This window comes from Chiloscyllium plagiosum, chromosome 10 (genome assembly GCF_004010195.1).
Source record: "Chiloscyllium plagiosum isolate BGI_BamShark_2017 chromosome 10, ASM401019v2, whole genome shotgun sequence".
Classification (NCBI taxonomy): Eukaryota; Metazoa; Chordata; class Chondrichthyes; order Orectolobiformes; family Hemiscylliidae; genus Chiloscyllium; species Chiloscyllium plagiosum.
The window spans coordinates 51,827,019-51,847,075 of record NC_057719.1 but is presented as its reverse complement, the minus strand read 5'-3'; the positions used below and the strand labels follow the sequence as shown (position 1 = coordinate 51,847,075).

The following is a 20,057-nucleotide window of genomic DNA, read 5'->3' as shown; positions in this document are numbered from 1 at the left end:
CCTATTTACCAAGCTCCTTGCACTGAAGAACTACTACTCATTACCAAGCAACTCCTTTGATGTCTGAATTCTTTCCTCTGATTTCTTGAACTTGCATAGTAGCTTTTTTTTGGCTTTTCCTGTGTCAACACCTAGAATACCATTCTCACAGCCACACTAGATTAAACCTTCCCCAGTACCAATAGCAAACCACCATCTCTAATTATTGACTGAAGAATTTTTTCTTGTAGTGCTGAACAGCCAATCCATATTCTGAGCACGACTGTTTTCTAGATCTCCCAGCCAGAAGAAACATTTTCTCAGTATCTTCCCTGTCAACACAGGTCACGTCTACTCCGTCTCAGCTCATGATTATTCCCTTCATTCTAGGAACCACTCGAGAGCAGTCATTGTATTCGTTCTACAGAAAATAATGAAAACCGCATAATACTCCAGCTATATCCTGATAAATATCATACTTAATTGGAGTAAATCAATTTCTCCATCTTTAAATGCCAATCTCTTGATAATAAAAGCTAACATGCCATTTATCTTCCCAAGTGCTTATTTTTCTTGCATGTCAACTTTCTTTGATTGTCTGATAGAAATACTTCTGTATCAGTGTCAAATTGTTATTTGACCAGTCTATGGAGCAGCGCTCCCAATTTTGTTACTAGTACCCAAATAGGGACGGTGTATGCTTTTGGCATATTCCATTTGATTAATCTCCTGTTTGCTTGGAAAAACAGGCAATAGTGCATCACACACCCAGATTTATGACCAGCACCAAAGAATTCACCAGGTCATTGGCAGACTTTGTAATACTTTAGCTGCAAGAAAAAGTGATGAGAAAGCATAAATGTTGCTACCATGAAAACGAGTTAAAAATCACACAACACCAGGTTTTGGTCCAACAGGTTTAATTGGAAGCACACTAGCTTTTGGAGTGATGCTCCTTCATCAGGTGATTGTCCCTGTCCACAACCACCTGATGAAGGAGCGTCGCTCTGAAAGCTAGTGTGCTTCCAATTAAACCTGTTGGACTATAACCTGGTGTTGTGTGATTTTTAACTTTGTACACCCCAGTCCAACACCGGCATCTCCGAATCATGAAAACCAGAGGCTGAGAAATCTTGCAAAGAAAAAGCTGCATGCTTTCAGAAGGGTTATAGTTGTAAAAGTGAAAGTTTGTCAAAGGGTATTCTACTTCATGTAACTTCCAGTTAGATGCAAAGACCTTTAGATGGTATGAAGGTTGGTAATTTAGCAGACAATTTACAGATCTCAATGGGTAAGAATTTAAGGGTGTTTAGTTAATTGTACCTACCTTCAGTGCAATTTTAGTAAAATTGTCAGAAAAGCAGTATAATTTTCGAAAATTATAGGAGCAGCTCAAATAACCCACATGAAAATCCTAACACCTAATATTAAACTGTACACATTTTAAATAATATTGGACAAACTGTGCAACATCGAATCTGTACTATGACTAAGTCAGTTATAAATAGTTTGATTGTTTTTTGTCTTAATTTTCACTACAAAATAAGTAGGTTAAAGAACTCTGAGCAAGTTACATAACAGAAAAGAACATTAAAAATTAGCTAAAAGAAACTAATTTAAAATATATGAAGCATGCAATGAACAGCAACCAGAATGGGTATTGAATATTATTTAAAATTTGCAATTAATGGCCAATCATTTATTCATTATAGTGAGTTCAGTAAAAAGGCTATAACAAGAATTTGCTCAGAAATAATGGCAAGTTTCTTGTGCCAGCTATCATTAGTATATAAAGCAAAACAGTAATTTATGATAAATAGGGACTATGCTATCTGTTCCAGTTCAGTACTTTAGCCTTATCAAAACTAAAGAAAAATCATACCATGAGACTTCTGTTTTACAAAATTACTTGATTTATGCAGTTAAGACAAATTCAACTCCTTCCATATATTTCATGTTGCACTGCCCAGTTTCACCTGTGATTTGAGTAGCCTATGCCACTCAATGTTGGAGGCCAAGAAAAGCAACATTTGAATAGGTACACCCCTGCACATTGTAGATTATGTCTAGACGTTTGCTGGCTTTTTCTTTTCCTTTATTTCTCTTTGTCTCATCCTATTTCCATTTTCATTCTTCACTGGTGATTATTTCTATAATTAGTTAAATTTAAGTAAGTGTTGAATTCGATGCTCAGGAAGTCCCAACCGCACCATTCCATGATCAACTCTCACATCCAGCAATTTTTGGACCTTCACATTTTGTGAAGTGGATTTTGGAAAAAAAAATTGAACAGCAAATATACCAATAGCAGAATACATTTATTGCATTTGTTTCTTTCATCAGCCACAACTGAAGTCTTTGTTAGCTGCAATACGAAATAGCCTCTATAACCAAGTTAAAAATACTGCTGAGCAACTAAAATTCATGGAGGCAGATATATATGAAACAAACAGAAGACTTGAACATCTTGAGATAGAAAACTGCAAACTGAAACTGGTGAGTAAAGTATTATTTAGCAATGCAGTGTTTTCTATTAAAACTAGTTGTATGTATTTACACTTTACATGCATCTGTATGGCAGAATTTCTTCAAGGAAGAAATATTCCTGCATGAAACAGTAAAATAAAGCATATTCACATTTGCACATGCTCTTCCTTAACCAACAGCAGCAGCAAAAACTGCTGTTGTGGTTAGGCATTACTATCTGTGCCTTTAGCTGAGAAAGTTTAGCAATAAGGTCTGGATTTCCATTCTTAATCACTTTCAGTGAGTTTGCTGTAAAAATCTGCAGGATGAGAGACACCTCTGATTACAATGAAGCTGCTGCATATTAATAACAATATATTCCAATTAATCTTTCCTATCTTTCATTGACAGTGCAACTTCCAACTGGTGAGAGTCATTGCCTCACTCAAAGAAGGAAGAGAAAAGCAAATCGCAGCAAAGAACCAACAGGATATTGAACTACAAATCATCTACGGTGCATCATCTGAAAAACTGTTTTGTGAAAAGAAGTTAACACAGTGTCACAAAGTTTACAGTTCCAGTATTTAACATCAAGCCTCTTAATTGTGACACTTTATAGTCAGATTTTATTCCTAAATATTTCTACCAACAAATTAATTACTATATGTGCAAACTTAGGTTCATCTCAGATACCTTGGATGCAAACAATTCTATCATAGTGGGAAAAATGATTTGAGTCTCCTGAAAAGTTTCAATTTGCGTTCATAAATCATATAAGTGTTCTCAAATTTAAATATTTAAACTTTGTCATTTTTTCCTCATATTTACATACAAATTTCAAGCAAAATACATCTATAATTTGATCATTATTGTTGACACAAAGTGCAAACAGTATGCATGCACTATCCTGTCCCTATCTGAAAGACTACCTATACTTAGTTCTACTCGGAGTAATGTACCTTAATTACACATGCTACCAAAGTAATACTATTTTTTCTTTGTTTTTAGATAATCTTCTGAATAGCTGGTCATTGGATGCTAGGGTTCAAAAGGTAGTGAGTAACAAAGATTTTTACTGGTATTTATGCATGTATTTATCACAGAATTCACAAATGCCACTTTTGCAGGAATCTGAAGAATGTGAACAGTGTGTACTAGACACAATAAAGGAACTGCTGCAGAAAATCTACAGCAGAATACGAAAGGTTGGCTACGTTAGTGATCAGCTAAAACAGTACTTAAGTAAACTGCAATCCTTCGTGGGAGCCACACTTCCTACTGGTAGGCCATATTTGATTAAAATTACTTTCTTAGTTGGATTAAACGTATTTTAAATTTTACTTTATCTTTGAATTACAGAAGAAAAGGAAAGATGCGTGATGAAACAAATCACATCACCTCAATGACAACATTATATAGGTAAGAAAACATCATTGTCATATTAATAACATTTAATTTGAAATTCATGAAAAATACTTAGTCACTTTTAACTGGCAGTATCAGAGGTCTCTGTTGGTAATTCCCTCCAAATCTTTATGTTTTAAAACATTTATCATTGAGATTTCTGAAAGATATACTTCCAGCTTTTGTATTTAATATCTCAATGTTTCAAATTATACTTGAGAAAAATTGCCTCAAGAAAATATTAATACCAAACCTTTCATGATAGAAAGCTAACTACATACAGAAGAACCTTGATTATCAGAACTTTAGAGTATCCGGTTAGAACACAAGGTCCCAATGCTTGGCTAAACTACGTTATCCAGCATTCGATTAACTGAATGAAATACTCCCCACCCGTGTCCTTCGGATAATCGAGGTTCCTCTGTATAGATAGAAGAACTCCATTAGAAAATGGATGGGTGAAAGTTACAGTGGAATAAAAAAAATGTAGACTGATAATTATTGTGGCAACTTAAGTCTAACCTTTAATATTCAAAAAAACCATGGGCAGCTTCTGAAAGAACCAATTATTTGGCGATTTAGGCTGGCCCTTTCAACTGACCCACCACCGCACTTTGTTCAAGGAGATCAAATAAAAGTCTTCCAATAAACTGGCATTAGCCAAAGTTCAGAAACACAGTAATGAAAATTAATGTTGATTAGGTTTGGACCATTGTATCATTGCAAAAGATTCATCATTTATATTCTGCCCCACAGGATGACAAAGAAGCTGAAATTTACACTTTATGTAATCCACTGCAGTTATGTGAGATGGATCCAATTTATTGAAATAAAATTTCTTATCTGCATTTTAATACTATTTTGTCAAAGCATGTGAATCGATTATGTACATAAAACATAAATAAAGCAGACAGCACATCACAGCTGAACAAGCAATAGTAATCATACTAATTCCTACACAGTTAGAATCTGTTTCAAACATCCCTTGTTCTATAGTATGTGCCCCTTTTCAATGTCCATTGCCACCTTCTGACAATATCCTTGAAGGTTCTGTATATTTAGCAGTTAACAGGTAGAAAAGTGCTGGAGTTGGTACTAAAGCCAGCAGAGGCAGATCTTGATCCAGTTTATCTAATCTTGAAATTGAGATTATTCCATAGGCATGCAACATCCAATGACTAAACAGAACAACCAGTCTCTTCTTTTTGGTGATCAGATCCTTGTGTGTCTGCAAATGAAAAATATATTTTTTGTTATTTTAAAACTTTTATTTATCCCCTGTTGCTGTTACAAAACAACATTACACTTAGTGTGCCACACTTTGAACAGTCCTTCATCATACGCGCCCACCGCAATTCAGAATTTCAGCAACAGTAGGGAACTGATCATATTTATCATTCACCTAATTCCCTAAAACTGAGTTGTCACAAATTGAATAATCGTTGCAATAAAACCTTTGCAGCATATATTCAGTTTTAATTCACAGTACCGTTTTCTACCACACATAGAGTAACAGAGTTATAAAGATGTACCCACGGAAACAGACCCTTCGATCCAACCCATCCATGCCGACCAAATATTCCAACCCAATCTAGTCCCACCTGCCAGCACCTGGCCCATATCCCTCCAAACCCTTCCCTGTTCATATACCCACCCAAATGCCTCTTAAATGTTGCAATTGTACTAGCTGCCACCACTTCCTCTGACAGCTCATTCCACACACACAGCACCTTCTGCGTGAAAAAGTTGCCCCATAGGTCTCTTTTATATCTTAGTTAAAAATATTTAAATACTAAATTGACAGTTTATACAACATTAAATCTACAGTATTCCAGAATTTCTAATAAAGTTTCTGTCATAGTTTTGTTATTTGAGTATTCTGACTTACCTGTATTTCTGAAGCAGACATGTATACTGCCAAAGTTACCAATGACAAGACTAGAATTATGTATGGAAAAGCATAATCTAAAACAAATGACCAAAAATTAGTTAATTGTTTCTCAGCACAATATCTTAACATAAAAATGCTGATTAAATTTATTTTGCAAATATAAACAGAATAAATTAAAAGACTGACTTTTTTTTAAAAATGTATACCTGAGAGTGTAAATGGCAACTCATTAGATAAATTCTAGAAGTATATGAGATCATTTAAATGCAGGATGAAACATCAACTGACCTTCAGAGGTATCTCTTTCTCATGTTTAATCAGAACTGTTCCCCAAACCAGTTAGAAGGTAATAATGACTACAGAATTATCTGCAAGCTGGACTATAACCAATTACAAGCAGTGTCACTACAAGAATGAATTATAATTTTAAAAATTTAAGAAATACCATTTGTCAATCTTATGCACTGTATTGTCCTTTTAACTATTTTTTTGAGCAAAACAAGCAAACTGCATTAAATGGTCAAATTTATTTTGGGAAAAAATACTCAGAATGAAGTCACCTTCAATAATAAATTACATATGCAGAGCAAGATTTAAGCATAAGCAGTGAAGAATAGTGGGTATGTGATTATTACAAAATCTCCGGGAAACTCGAGTTAAAAATCACACAACACCAGGTTATAGTCCAAAAGGCTTATTTGGAATCAGTAGCTTTCGGAGCGCTGCTCCTTCATCAGGTGGTTGTGGGGTATAAGATTGCTCAAAAACTGCATGAATCCATGTAAGATCCTGTAAACCCATTTTTTTTAGATTAGAATCAATCGGAACATTGCACCAGACAGACAGTCTCACACAGGGCAGTTTACACCTTCAATGCATTTTCTGGGCCAACATGACACCAATTGTTAAAGTTCACTTGAGAATGTAACTTTGAAAAAGGTTTTGCGATTTACATACGAAAGAACTGAAACCAACATGGTCATTCTGAAAGATGAGAGACTTAACAAATAATCCAGGTCTTTTTCAATATATGCTTTCAGTTACATCCCAATGTAATCTTTTGCTATAAATTCTGTGTCTTACAATCTTATATTCTACAACCATCTGATGAAGGAGCAGTGCTTCAAAAGCTAGTGATTCCCGGTAAACCTATTGGACTATAATCTGGTGGTGTGTGATTTTTAACTTTGTCAACCCCAGTCCAACACTGGCTCTTCCAAATCATAGAAACTTGAGGCGTTTACACATTGTAATTCAGACTGATGAAAGTGCCAAGGCAGGGTGATATTTGCACACCTACCTCTGAGTAACCTGATTTATATATAAATTGATAGTGTCCACAATGCACTCTGTGAATGAAAGAGAATTGGGGCAGCATAAGGTAAGCACCATCTCCTCACCATTAAATCTGTCTTATAGCAAGAAATGGCTACAGCAAATGGCTCCTTTCAGAGGTTAGTTTGGAGGAGCTAAAATGAAAGACTGGCAGTTATTTTGGGAGTTTTGGTCAAGAGCTGCCTTGATGAAGAAAGTAGAAAAAGTCATCATTGTCTCACCTAAATTCTAGAAATCATAAATGTGCATAGTAAATATAAACTATAAGGAGACACAAATGTAATTTTATGGGTTACATGAATGAAGAGGGTAGAAACAAAATCAAATTGAAGAACAGAGCTTATAGAAATATAGTTATGAGAAAGATAAAGAATAGAATAGTTTGGAGCTTCCGTGGAGCGATATCACATTGGATGTTCCATTTGAACTTATACCCATCCAACAATTACTCCACAATTTCTTGTCTTTAATCAAAGAGCTCATTGCAGCGGTTGCGAATTGGGAGTGAACAGGTCACACCATCTTTCTACAATACTGGGTGCCATAGTTTAAAAGTTTAAAGTGTGGGTGTGTTAGGTGGGTTTGGAAGCAGGTAGGAGACTTGATGTGGGTTAGAGTTACCCAGGACTGAAACATTGCTAAATTGAGACACAAAGTTGACACTCAATTTACATAAAAGAAACCAAATTTAGAAAGTGGAACACTAACTTATACAGCATGAGAAGGAGGATAACAGAGATACTGTGATTGACAATCTATAGTTCTTGTTGTTAGCTGAAAAACTTCAGATCTGCAGGTAGATCTGATTAGTCATGGTCTTGCTATGGAAAATATCTGGCAACATACCACCACTGAAACTCATTCACCACATCACGGATGTCTGGTGGCATGCAAAACGTCTTATTGTCTTGAGGGCAGCATCCTGTTAATCAAGAGCATTACTTGTGTTTACAGGGAGCAAATATAATATGGGTCACTTCACCTGTTGCTCAATTCACAGGGAGATAGTATTCAAATACTGTCATTAGCTAATAATTCAAAATCCCAGGATAATGTTGTGAACTTGTGTTCAATCCCACCATGGGACAAATGACAATCAGGTATTTTAAAAAGTTTGCGCAATATGCAGAGAGTGATGATTTGATCATAATATCCATTATCACGCAGAACAGTTTTGGCACGTCCAATTGTAACATCAAATTTATACGTTGAGCAAATGGCTAGTGTCCTATTCAGATTACCAATAGATTAATCCCGTAGTGTACATGATTCAAGGTGTGTAGGCCAAGTGGCTCAATGACATATCAAATTACATGTCTCTTTGACCAACCAAAGCAGGCAGTGTGCCAACTACTCAACCAGCCATGCTTGCAAATGTCCAATATTAAATGCAATTTTCTGTGGAAAAAATTACTTAATAATTCTGAATGTGCCAAGAAGTACACTAATAATCAACTTAAGATCATCAGTCAGGTTCGCAGCATGGTTCATTCATGTATACCAGAAACTACATATATTCTCTCACAGGACACTGATCTTGTAATTGCACCTTTTTCTTGGATGAAAGGGTTATGGAGACTCCTGATCCCTGTTTTAGGCCTATGGCAACATCTTGACCAAACAGAGTCCAAGTCTCAGGAAACTAAGAATGACAGTACCTACTTCATCTCCATACCAACAATGTTCCAACCAAGCAGCACCCTCTTCTCATACTGTATAAATAATGTTTCAGTTCTAAGTTTGCTTTCTCGCATCCCAGTTCTGATGAATGCAAGACAAAAGTTTTTTATAAATGTTTAAGTTCTGTACTACTAAGCAACTATTCATTACCCAGGAATTAGACGAGTCTTTTCCTATCTTAACATTTCCCGGGTAACTATCCAGTTAAGTCCTAAAGCATTCTTCAATGTCTCGACCTCTAGCTCAGTTCGAGAGACTTTTGTAGAGTGCACTAACACATGCAATTGCACACTAGAGGTACTATAGGAACAGAAATGGAAATTCTCAAAGCCAATATTGAACAGTTTGGTCAGTGGTAAAGGAGAGATAATTGAATCAGTGGCAAAGGAGCACATTTTTTCATTTACATTGGATGTGAACATAGGAGGCATGGTTACTAAGTTTGCAGATGACACTAAAATTGGAGGTGTAATGGACAGCGAAGAAAGTTACTTCAGAGTACAATGGGATTTGGATCGGATGGCCAAAGGGCAGAGGAGTGGAAGATGGAGTTTAATTGAGAAACGTGAGGTGCTGTATTTTGGAAAGGCAAATCAGAGTAGGACTTATATACTTAATGGTGAGGTCCCAGGGAGTGTTGAACAAAGAAACTTGGAGTGCAATGTTCATAGCTCACATGTATTTAGGATAGTGAAGGCGGCATTTGGTATACTTGCCTTTATTGGTCAATGCATTGAATATAGGAGTTGGGAGGTCATACTGCAGCTGTACAGGACATTGGTTAGGCCACATTTGGAGTATTGTGTGCAATTCTGGTCACCCTGCTATAGCAAGTTGTGGATGTCGATTTGCTTTCTGAGCTGGAAGGTTCGGTTTCAGACATTTTGTCACCATTCTAAGTAACATCATCAGTAAACCTCCGGATGAAGCACTGGTGGTATGGCTCGTTTTTTATATATGCGTTTAGGTTTCCCTGGGTTGGTGATGCCATTTCCTATGGTGATGCCTTTTTGTGATGTCATTTCCTATGGTGACGTCATTTCCTGTTCATTTTCTTTGGGGGGGGTGGACTCAACGTGTTAAAAGAACAGGGAATGGCATCACCACCCCAAGGGAATCTAAACACACAAATAAAAATAAAAAGTAGGCCATACCACCAGTGCTTTGTGCGGAAGCTCACTGATGGTGTTACCTAGTATGGTGATGAAATGTCTGAAATTGAACCTTCCAGCTCAGCAACAAACTTACGTCCAGAACCTCAACCTGAGCTACAAATCTTCTCAAAACTCGCTCATAAGAAGTTGTGAAACTTGAAAGGGTTCAGAAAAAATTTACAAGGATGTTGCCAGGGTTGGAGGGTTTGAGCTATAAGAAGGCTGAATAGACTGGGGCTATTTTCCCTGGAGCGTTGGAGACTGAGGAGTGACCTTATAGAGGTTTATAAAACCATGAGGGGCATGGATAGGGTAAATAGGCAAGGACCTTTCGCTGGGGTGAAGGAGTCTAAAACTAGATGGCATAGGTTTAGGGTGAGAGGGGAAGGATTTAGAAGGAACCTAAGGCGAAACTGTTTCACACAGAGTGTAGCATGTATGATGTGTTGTCGGAAGAAATGGTGAAGGCTGGTATAATCACACTGAAAAGGCATCGAGATGGGCATATGAAAAGTAAGAGTTTAAAGAGACATGGGTCAAATGCTGGCAAATGGAACTAGATTTATATAGGATATCTAGTTGGACCGAAGAGTCTGTTACCGTACTGGAGATCTCAATGACTAATGACAATGACTTCAATCTTTCTGATGTTGAGTTTGGAGAAGCTGGACCTTTAGATGGACAAGACAATTGACAGCACCAACACAATCAAGGGATCACATGAGGTGCTGAAAACGTGAGCAAACGAGCATACAATTGGACATTGATTCCCATATTAAAGATGATGTAATCAAGAGATAGACACTAAAAATGAAGACATCAGGGTTAGATCCTTGCTTGACAAATGCTAGTTGCATTTAGATAAATAGGAAATAAAGTATAACCAGGGCATGGTGCCACATATGAAAAACAAACATAGGAAAATCATGGCACAATTATTTACAATGAATACCAAGCAACAGTAAAAGGTGAGAAGGAATAATACACTCTGGTTATAGACATTTAGAATGTCTTTTGTGATATGAAATTGGTAATGAAAGTAAAATTGATTACAGCAAACAAATCTTTACATGTTAATGCTGATAATTATATACTGTAAATCTCAAAACATGTCTTAAAAAGTATTAAAAATTAAATTATGCTGGTTTGGACAATTGCTGGGGTCAAATAGGTTGTGGCAAAACCTTGTGAGAGAAGTAGCTAAATCTGAAGGTAACATTTAGACATGAAAATGTACTTACAAAGCAGGCCTCCACCAACTGCCTGAAGTACTGTCAGAATTGGAAAAAAGTAGAGGGCTGCATAAATGCTTTTAAATCGATCAGATTTTCCAAGACCACAGGCAATCTTTTTAACCAGGAGTGGACGAAGCAACATCATAAAAACCAGACAAAAGGCATAGTATATGAAGATAATAGTATATCTGAAAACAAAACAAAAAAAAAGACTGACCATTAAAAACAAACAATAGAAGAGAACAGAAGTGAAATTGAGATTCCCATTTTTCAAAACACTGGTTTCCAATTTTAAGGTGTGTGCTCCCTCGCTACTTTTAACGATCAGCTTGTGAAAAGCATAACACATGCTCAAAAAATAAGCAGTACATTTTTCTTTGTTAATAGAAGTGGAAAAAACATTACTTACTGTTCCATTTCAGGAAATCAGTTGGTGAAGCATAGTACAGGAACTATCTTTATTCTCATTTATTTATTTATAGAGCTCACACTACAAGTTCCTAACTCAGCCACCCTAGAGATTTAATAAGTAGTATTTTAATATATTTTGAAACAATGAATTAATTAACTTTTCAAGTAAAGAGCTACCCATTAAAGGAGAATATCTCTTCATAAATATTTTCTAATCAACTTGTACAGAGAGATTATTACACACCTCTGGAACAGGTAGGACTTGAACCCAGGCACCTTGTCTAGAGGTAGGGACACAATCACTGTGAATGCCTTTTTATTTAATGTGAAAAAGAACTACCAAGGAAGGTGTGGAAACCAAGGAACGTATTGTCTGGTGAAACAGCTCCTTCTCAACTGGGAACAAGACAGTGATTTAAGTGCCAGAATGTTTTACATCTGGACAGTTTTTTCATCAACCTGTTCAAAGATTAACCTGTACTGAAACTCAGTCGCTCGCTTAACAGGTAACCACTTTACTAAGTGATTTATTTTTATAGTTTATTTTTCAGTCAACCTGAGTGTATTATGACAGCGCTATACCCATCAATCCTGGGGTACGACTTGAATCTGGACTTTCTGACACACAGGCACTACCGTCTTCTACAAGATCTTAATATCCCTTTTTACATATAAAAGCAGGGCAGGATTTTCTGAGGTTTAGCAATCTTGTGCAGATTGCCACTGTACCCTTTTTCAAAAAAAAACAAAATTAGAACTCCATAGTTCTGACAGAAGAAATTTGAATCAAGACTCCTTCAGAAGTGCAGAACTGGACTTCCATTCAGACAGTTCTCTTGTAGTGAACTTTAGGGAGAAGACAATCAATGGCCCCTTTCTCAGCAGACAGTTGCAGGATTCTGAAACTTAAAAGATTCAGAATCAGAGACCCATTTTGACAACTGCTATTATACATAAATACATATGTTAAGTGTGAGGTTAGAGTGCTGGGGAAGACAGGTTGCCTGATGGTAGGACGTGTAGTGCACCTGTGCAAGGCAAGTGATGGTGTATTTAGGAAAGGTCAGGATAGATGTGAGAAATCAAATCCAGTAGGGGCGCAGGGCACAGAGATTGTCAGGTCAAGAGGAACTGTGTTTGAGGGGAGGCCAGTTGGGTTAAAGAGTAGGAAGGGACACTTACCCAGTCTACGGGAGCTGGGTGGTGGGTCTGGAGCAAGGGGAAGTTGGGTGTAGATCCAAAGATGGTGTCAGATCTGAAGTGATGAGAGGGTAAAAGGATGTCAAGGCACAGTCTGGGGGACATAAGTGATCTGGGAGATTTGTATTTGGGGGTATGCGAGCTACACATGAAGTCAGTTGAATAATTCCTCAGGAGTTTCACCATCTATTTAATCATCAATTTTGCCTGAATAACTACTTAACTAATTTAATCAGATCCCTCCCAATAAAATGGATACTTATGCTGAGTACAAAACATAATGAAATCGCGAGTGGAATCTTCAATTTTCTGGGCAATTCTTTCAGAGTCTACTACGATCGAAATTCCACTAGGTCCCACAACTTCCAGCTGAGCCATTGTTTAATCAACCTGTATGGTTATGTTATGGCATGATTGCATGTTGGGTACTCAAAAGTATTAAACTTTTAAATCAACTTGTTCAGAAATAGCATACACACATCTGGAACAGATGGGCTTGAACCCAGCCCTCCTAGCTCAAAGATGGGACATAACAGCTCTCACAGGTCAGTGGTCAAGTGAAGTCCCAGTTCATGCCGACTATCTGGATACAATTCAACACAATTTATAGATTATCAGTCCACTATGGTTTTTAAAATCGATACAGATGGAGGTCTAACTTGTCTGAAACATATGGCAATTTGTAAATTAACAACTATTAAGTGAGTAAATCAATTTTACTCTTTATTGAAAATCATATACTTACAAAGGGAATACAGCTTCCTGTGTACAGTGCAATGTATTGATGTAATCTGGACTCGGATTATAAAGCATTGTATACCAGTCTGACAGCATCTTCACTCGGCAGGATCGGATTTTCAGTCGCCCAATTGGATCATTCACCAATAACGTAACAATAGCTGCAACAGTACATTCCAATAATGCTGTCACATGCTGAAAAAGTGCACTGGAACTATAGGGAAAAAGAAAATCTGATTCATTAAGGTGAACTTTGTATCTTTAAAATAATGACAACAGATTTTATTTCAAGGTGTAACAAAATGCAAATAAAAGACAAAATTAGAGGCTTCTCTGATTAGATTCAGGAAAATTCGAAGAAACTTAAACTTACGAAGGAATGCAAATGAGCAATTAGAAATTAGCTATTTTCAGTGACTGAGGTGGTTCTAGATCTTGGAATAATAGATGCAATAGGAGCAACCCAACATAAAACAAGAGAAGGATCAGAGGGAAAATGAGACAAGTGCCCGTACCACCAATCTGTTTACATACATCTCAAATTCGACTCTATCCTTCTTATAGTTCATAATATTTCCAACTTTTGAAATTGTGCCCTGTACACAAAGTTCTAGGTTATTTATATATGACAGCTATTGCTGGAAAACATGATTAAAATAGTTAGGTGGTTTGTTTTTGACAAGCACTTAAAATGAACCAAAGGGTCTTTTTCTGTTTTGTCAACAAGGGTTCTAAAACTGATCTGAGAATTCTACTGTAAATCTACTTCCATTCCAACAATTAACCACTGACAAACAAAAACAAAGCAGAAACTTAAAGAAACAGGTCAGGCAGCATCTGTGGACAGGAAAGAAAAGGAGTTAATGTTTTGAGTCCAGTGACCTGTCGTTAGAACTTAAATGAACTGAAAAGTGGTAGTATTTATGCTGACAACCAGGTGCAGAGGAATAATTGGAGTCTGTGCTCAGAGAGAGGGAGGGCTGGGAAAAGAAAGTTTCTTTGGAGCAGTGAAGCAGGTCAGAGACAGAAATGTTGACAGAGGAACAGGTGGTGAGATTGTGAGCAATTTTAGGCCCTCGATCTAAGGAAGATGTGCCATCATTGGAAGAAGTCCAGAGGAGGTTTAGATTAGATTACTGACAGATTAGATTAGATTACTTACAGTGTAGAAACAGGCCCTTCGGCCCAAAAAGTCCACACCGATCCGCCGAAGTGCAACCCACCCAGACCCATTCTCCTACATTTACCCCTTCACCTAACACTATGGGCAATTTAGCATGGCCAACTCACCTAACCTGCACATCTTTGGATTGTGGGAGGAAACCGGAGCACCGGGAGGAAACCCACGCAGACACAGGGAGAATGTGCAAACTCCACACAGAGGAACAGATGGGAATTGAACCCGGGTCTCTGGCGCTGTGAGGCAGCAGTGCTAACCACTGTGCCGCCCATTTACAAAAATGACTATGGGCATGAAGGGCTTGTCATAGGAGGACAGGTTGAGTACTTTGGGTCTGTACTCAATAGTGCTTAGGAGGAGGAGGGAGGATCTCATTGAAACTTACAAAACACTGAGGCGTGGATAGAGTGGATGTCGAGAATATGTTTCTACTTGAAAAGACTAGGACCCGAGAGCACAGTCTCAGAGTGAAGGGACAACCCTTTAGAACTGAGATGAGGAAGAATTTCTACAGCCAATGGGTGGTTACTTTGTGGAACTCCTCGCCACAGAAGGAAGTAGTGGCAAGTAATTGAATGCATTTAAGATCGAGACGGATAGGTTCTTGATTAGTAGCGGAATCAAGGGTTACAGGGAAAAGACAGGAGAATTGCATTATTAGCCACGATGGAATGGCAGAGCAGACTCAATGGGTCTTAAGGGCACTATGGGTCAACCTACAGCACCTGGACTGCGGCGATTTGAAAAAAAACAGCTCACCTCCACCTTCTCAAGGGCAACTAGGGACAGGCAATAAATGCTGGCCAGCCATCAACATCCATATACCATCAGGTTTCTTTTTAAAAGCTGCCAGTGATTGAGGAACTCAAATCACAGTCTCCAATGTGATATATGAATCAACATTTGGACAGCATTTGATGAATATGCTAAGATGACAACTAATTTAACATTGTTAGTCAGCTTGCAATGGGGTGCATTTGTGCATTTTGGAAAATGCATATCTTAATACACAGGACCTTGTTCTTTGTAGACAAAAAGAACAGGTACACATATGGCTGCTGCTGCAACAAAAACAAGTGAAAACTAATCTATGGTTCATTTCTCAGAGCAAGATCTAAACCAGAGTTAACCTGCATGATTTAAAATTTAAACAAAGCTTGAAAGTTAACTATCAGTCATCTTCTAACATAATTCTGCACGGCAATGCCTCTACTCATTAAAATCCACTTGTTAATCGATTAGCACCCTCAGAGTATAAAATGTTGTTTACCCTTTACATTGGTGTTTCTTGCAAATTATCCTGGTGTGTGCAAGATGAAGGACTTCAAGAAAATGTGTATTTTCTTAACTATAAACAGAACTAAGATTATTCAGTTGCATTTCACGTGGACTCTTTGCAGCAACTAAAGATGACTTTCACATCCTCAGTCTCTACTAATTCATTTCCTACCAGAGAAAACTCAACATTTAACCTACTGTGACATTTCCACATGTAAAAGTCAATACCAAGTAACACCACCATTTACACTTATTGTTCTGAAATAACACTAACCTTTTCTTCCCTGAATACCATTCGATAAAGAACCAATGCAAAATCAGAGGCAGCATTGCCATGAAGCCTAAGTACAACCAGTCGTAGAGTTCCGGTGAATCCTCACATTTTCGACAAATCCTCAGTTCATCTGTTCTTTCCCCTCTTGGGCATACCTACAGAGCCATTGTTTTAAGATAAATGAAAAAGAATCTTCTCATTACCAAGTTACATTAAATGTTTGTGTGTCACATTTTTCCCAGAATAAACTCATGGAAATATATTTGCAAAACCATTTCTATTAAAACTAGCTCCTAACTGTTCGAATTTGGAGTATTGCTGGGCCTCTTGCTGAGATATTTGCATCATTGATAGTCACAGGTGAGGTACCGGAAGACTGGAGGTTGGCTAACATGGTGTCACTATTTCAGAAAGGTGGTAAGGAAAAACCAAAGATCTATAGACCAGTGAACCTGACATCAGTGGTGGGCTAGTTGTTGGAGGGAATCCTAAGGGACAGGATTTACATTTATTTGGAAAGGCATGACTGATTAGGAATAGTCAGCATGCCCTGTGCGTGGGAAATCATGTCTCGTGAATCTCATTGAAGTTTTTGAAGTAACAAAGACGATTGATGAGGGGAGAGCAGCAGACATGATCAGTAAGGTGTTTGACAAGATTCCTCGTGGGAAACTGGTTAGCAAGGTTAGAGCGCATGGAATAGAGGGAGAAATAGCCAATTGGATACAGAACTGGCTCAAAGGTAGAAGATAGAGGGTGGTGGTGGAGGGTTGCTTTTCAGACTGGAGGCCTGTGACCTGTAATGGGGCACAAGGAGCAGTGCTGGGTCCACTGCTTTTCGTCATTTATATAAATAATTTGGATGTGAACATAGTGGGTATAGTTAGTAAGTTTGCAGGTGTCACCCAAATTGGAGGTGTAATGGACAGCGAAGAAAGTTACGTCAGAGTACAATGGGATCTTGATCAGATGGGCCAATGTGCTGAGGAGTGGTAGGTGGAGTTTAGTCTAGATAAATGCAAGGAAAAACATTTTGGAAAAGCATATCAGAGCAGAACTTATACTTTGGTAAGGTCCTGGGGAGTGTTGCTGAACAAAGAGACCTTGGAGTGCAGGTTCATAGTTCCTTGAAAGTAGAGTTGCAGGTAGATAAGATAGTGAAGGCTGTATTTGATATTAGATTAGATTCCCTACAGTGTGGATACAGGCCCTTTGGCCCAACCAGTCCACACCGACCCTCCGAAGAGTAACCCACCCAGACCCACTTCCCTCTGACTAACTGACCTAACACTGAGGCAATTTAGCATGGCCAATTCACCAGATCTGCACATCTTTGGACTGTGGGAGGAAACCGGAGCACCTGGAGGAAACCCACGCAGACACAGGGAGAACGTGCAAACTCCACACAGAAGTCACCTGAGGCTGGAATCGAACCTGGTACCCTGGTGCTGTGAGGCAGCAGTGCTAACCACTGAGTCACTGTGCCAGTCAGAGTGTTGAGTACAGGAGTTGGGAGATCATGGTGCAGCTGTACAGGACATTGGTTAGGCCACTGTTGGAATATTGCACGCAATTCTGATCTCCTTCCTATCGGAAGGATGTTGTGAAACTTGAAAGGGTTCAAAAAAGATTTACAAGGATGTTACCAGGGTTGGAGAATTTAAGTTATAGGAAGAGGCTGAATAAGCTGGGACTGTTTTCCCTGGAGCACCGGAGGCTGAGGGATGAAATTATAGAGGTTTAGAAAATCATGAGGGGCATGTATAGGATAAATAGACAAGGTCTTTTTCCCTGGGGTGGTGGAGTCCAGAACTAGAGGGCATAGGTTTAGGGTGAGAGGGGAAAAGATATTAAAAAAAAGGACCTAAGGGGCAACTTTTTCACGCAGAGGGTGGTGCATGCATGGAATGAGCTGCCAGAGGAAGTGGTGGAGACTGGTACAATTACAACATTTAAAAGGCATCTGGATGTGTATATGAATAGAAAGGGCTTAGAGGAATATGGGCCAAGTGCTGGCAAGTGGGACTAGATTAGGTTAGGATATTTGGTCAGCATGGATGAGTTGGACCGAAGAGTCTGTTTCCATGCTGTACAACCCTGTGACTCTGAGTCATTAACCCCTTCAAAATCAATTTCTGAAATAATTTGATGATATATTTTCTTTAATACAAGTAAGATTTCATGCATGGTGCTAACGTCTAAGTAATCATATCAAAGCACAACAGAATTATTAGTACTCCTGAGCATGCATCAAGTACTCTATTGCCAGTCAATGCAACACCACAATAATCTGTACTCAAGGAATCTTTCTTTACATATCAAAAGGAACTGATTTAATGCAATCATTACCTATTATGTGAACTGTCCAATTACGAAAGATATTATTTACCATTCAGCCCATTAGTCAAGTCAGACCGTCAAGATTTCTAATTACCTTGGTGAAACTCTCTAGTCAGCTTGGAAACATTTCAATAGCAGTTCCTGGCCAAAACAAAGAAAGCTTTGGTACTCAGCTATTTTGACTTCGCTCTACCAATTACGTCATTCCTAGATTCTTCTAAAGTGCTTATGTTTTAGTTCTCATGTCACGGTCTAGCTTTTTGAGAGTTTTGTCAATTTCAGAAGTTTGCTTTTTTACAATTTGGCCAATAGAAGTCCAAAACACATTCAACATCATACGAACCCAACAGCTGTTTTCACCCAGTGTAGACTACCTGAAGGTATAAAATAGTTCTGCACAAGATTACATTCAAAGAAGTGTATTTAAGTTAGTTTTAATTGAAATGCAAGAAAATGAAGGATTTGCTAGATGATTTGAAGGAGAAAAACATACAATTTGGGAAATAAGATCAAGATGAGAGTGGCATGTCTAAAACCAACCTGTATTTCTTTAGGAATTCAAACTACAAATCTATTTCAACTAAAATCACAGCACCTTAATGCTTGTAGCTTGAATCCAGAAGCAAATCAATGACAGTTTATTCAGTGACTCTCATCAGGATGATAATTTTTCATTGAAATTATGGAGTCAACAAGTCTGCTTCGAACATATAAATACACTCCTTCAAGTACACAAGATTAAACAGTGAATAAATGAATAATTATTCAGTATTTTTATCTATAATTAAAACAAATGCTGCTGCACCATATATTGAATTTAGTTTACAGATAGCAGTCATTAGCTCTATACTTTGATAAATCCAACTTGCAAATGCTAATTGCAAAATTAAGAAAATACTGCCTCCAGAGAGCTAGTCAGAGGTCACACAACACCATGTTATATTCCAGCAGGTTTATTTGAAATGACAAGCTTTTCGGAGCGTGCTGCTTCATAGACTTCACCCGACAAAAGAGCAGTGCTCCGAAAGCTTGTGATTTCAAATAAACCTATTGGACTATAATCTAGTATCATGTGACTTATATCCTTGTCCACCCCAGTCCAACACTGACATTGCCACATCATTCTAGAGTCCTATGAGCATATTTGTAAATAGAAGACCCAGACACATTTAGAATGAAATACAGACCTGACTGTATGATCAATACAGAGGAACCGCGATTATCTGGCATTGGATTATCCGAATATCAGATTGTCCAGCAAGATCGCAAGGTCCCAACACTTGGCTAAACTTATCTGGCATTCAATTAACCAAACAAAATACTCCCCGCCTGTATCCTTTAGATAATCAAGGTTCCTCTGTATATGTTTCACATACTAAACATAAATCACAAAAGTTGTTCAATATTAATGAATATACAAATACTGGATTTTTTTTAATTGCTTGAATAACAGCTATCATCTAACCACTTGCGTAAACCTGTGATCTCCAAG

At 37.9% G+C, this 20,057-nt stretch overlaps 2 protein-coding genes across 6 annotated transcripts in view; one reads left to right on the top strand and one right to left on the bottom strand.

The window, feature by feature from the left end:
- ccdc175 (coiled-coil domain containing 175) overlaps positions 1–3,033 on the top strand; it is an 80,793-nt gene extending 77,760 nt beyond the window's left edge. Inside the window, exons 16-17 of the mRNA XM_043698439.1 lie at positions 2,323–2,475; positions 2,857–3,033. Of these exons, the coding sequence (XP_043554374.1) occupies positions 2,323–2,475; positions 2,857–3,033 (330 nt within the window). The remainder of the gene's footprint in view (positions 1–2,322; positions 2,476–2,856) is intronic.
- LOC122553656 (jnk1/mapk8 associated membrane protein) overlaps positions 1,719–20,057 on the bottom strand; it is a 41,472-nt gene continuing 23,133 nt past the window's right edge. For all 5 annotated transcript variants that reach the window (XM_043697790.1, XM_043697786.1, XM_043697788.1 and 2 more), the window contains 5 exons: positions 16,226–16,380; positions 13,501–13,707; positions 11,151–11,332; positions 5,738–5,814; positions 1,719–5,077 (listed from right to left, as the gene is read on the bottom strand). In XM_043697790.1, coding sequence (XP_043553725.1) covers positions 4,859–5,077; positions 5,738–5,814; positions 11,151–11,332; positions 13,501–13,707; positions 16,226–16,380 — 840 coding nt within the window. In that variant the 3' untranslated portion in view covers positions 1,719–4,858. The remainder of the gene's footprint in view (positions 5,078–5,737; positions 5,815–11,150; positions 11,333–13,500; positions 13,708–16,225; positions 16,381–20,057) is intronic.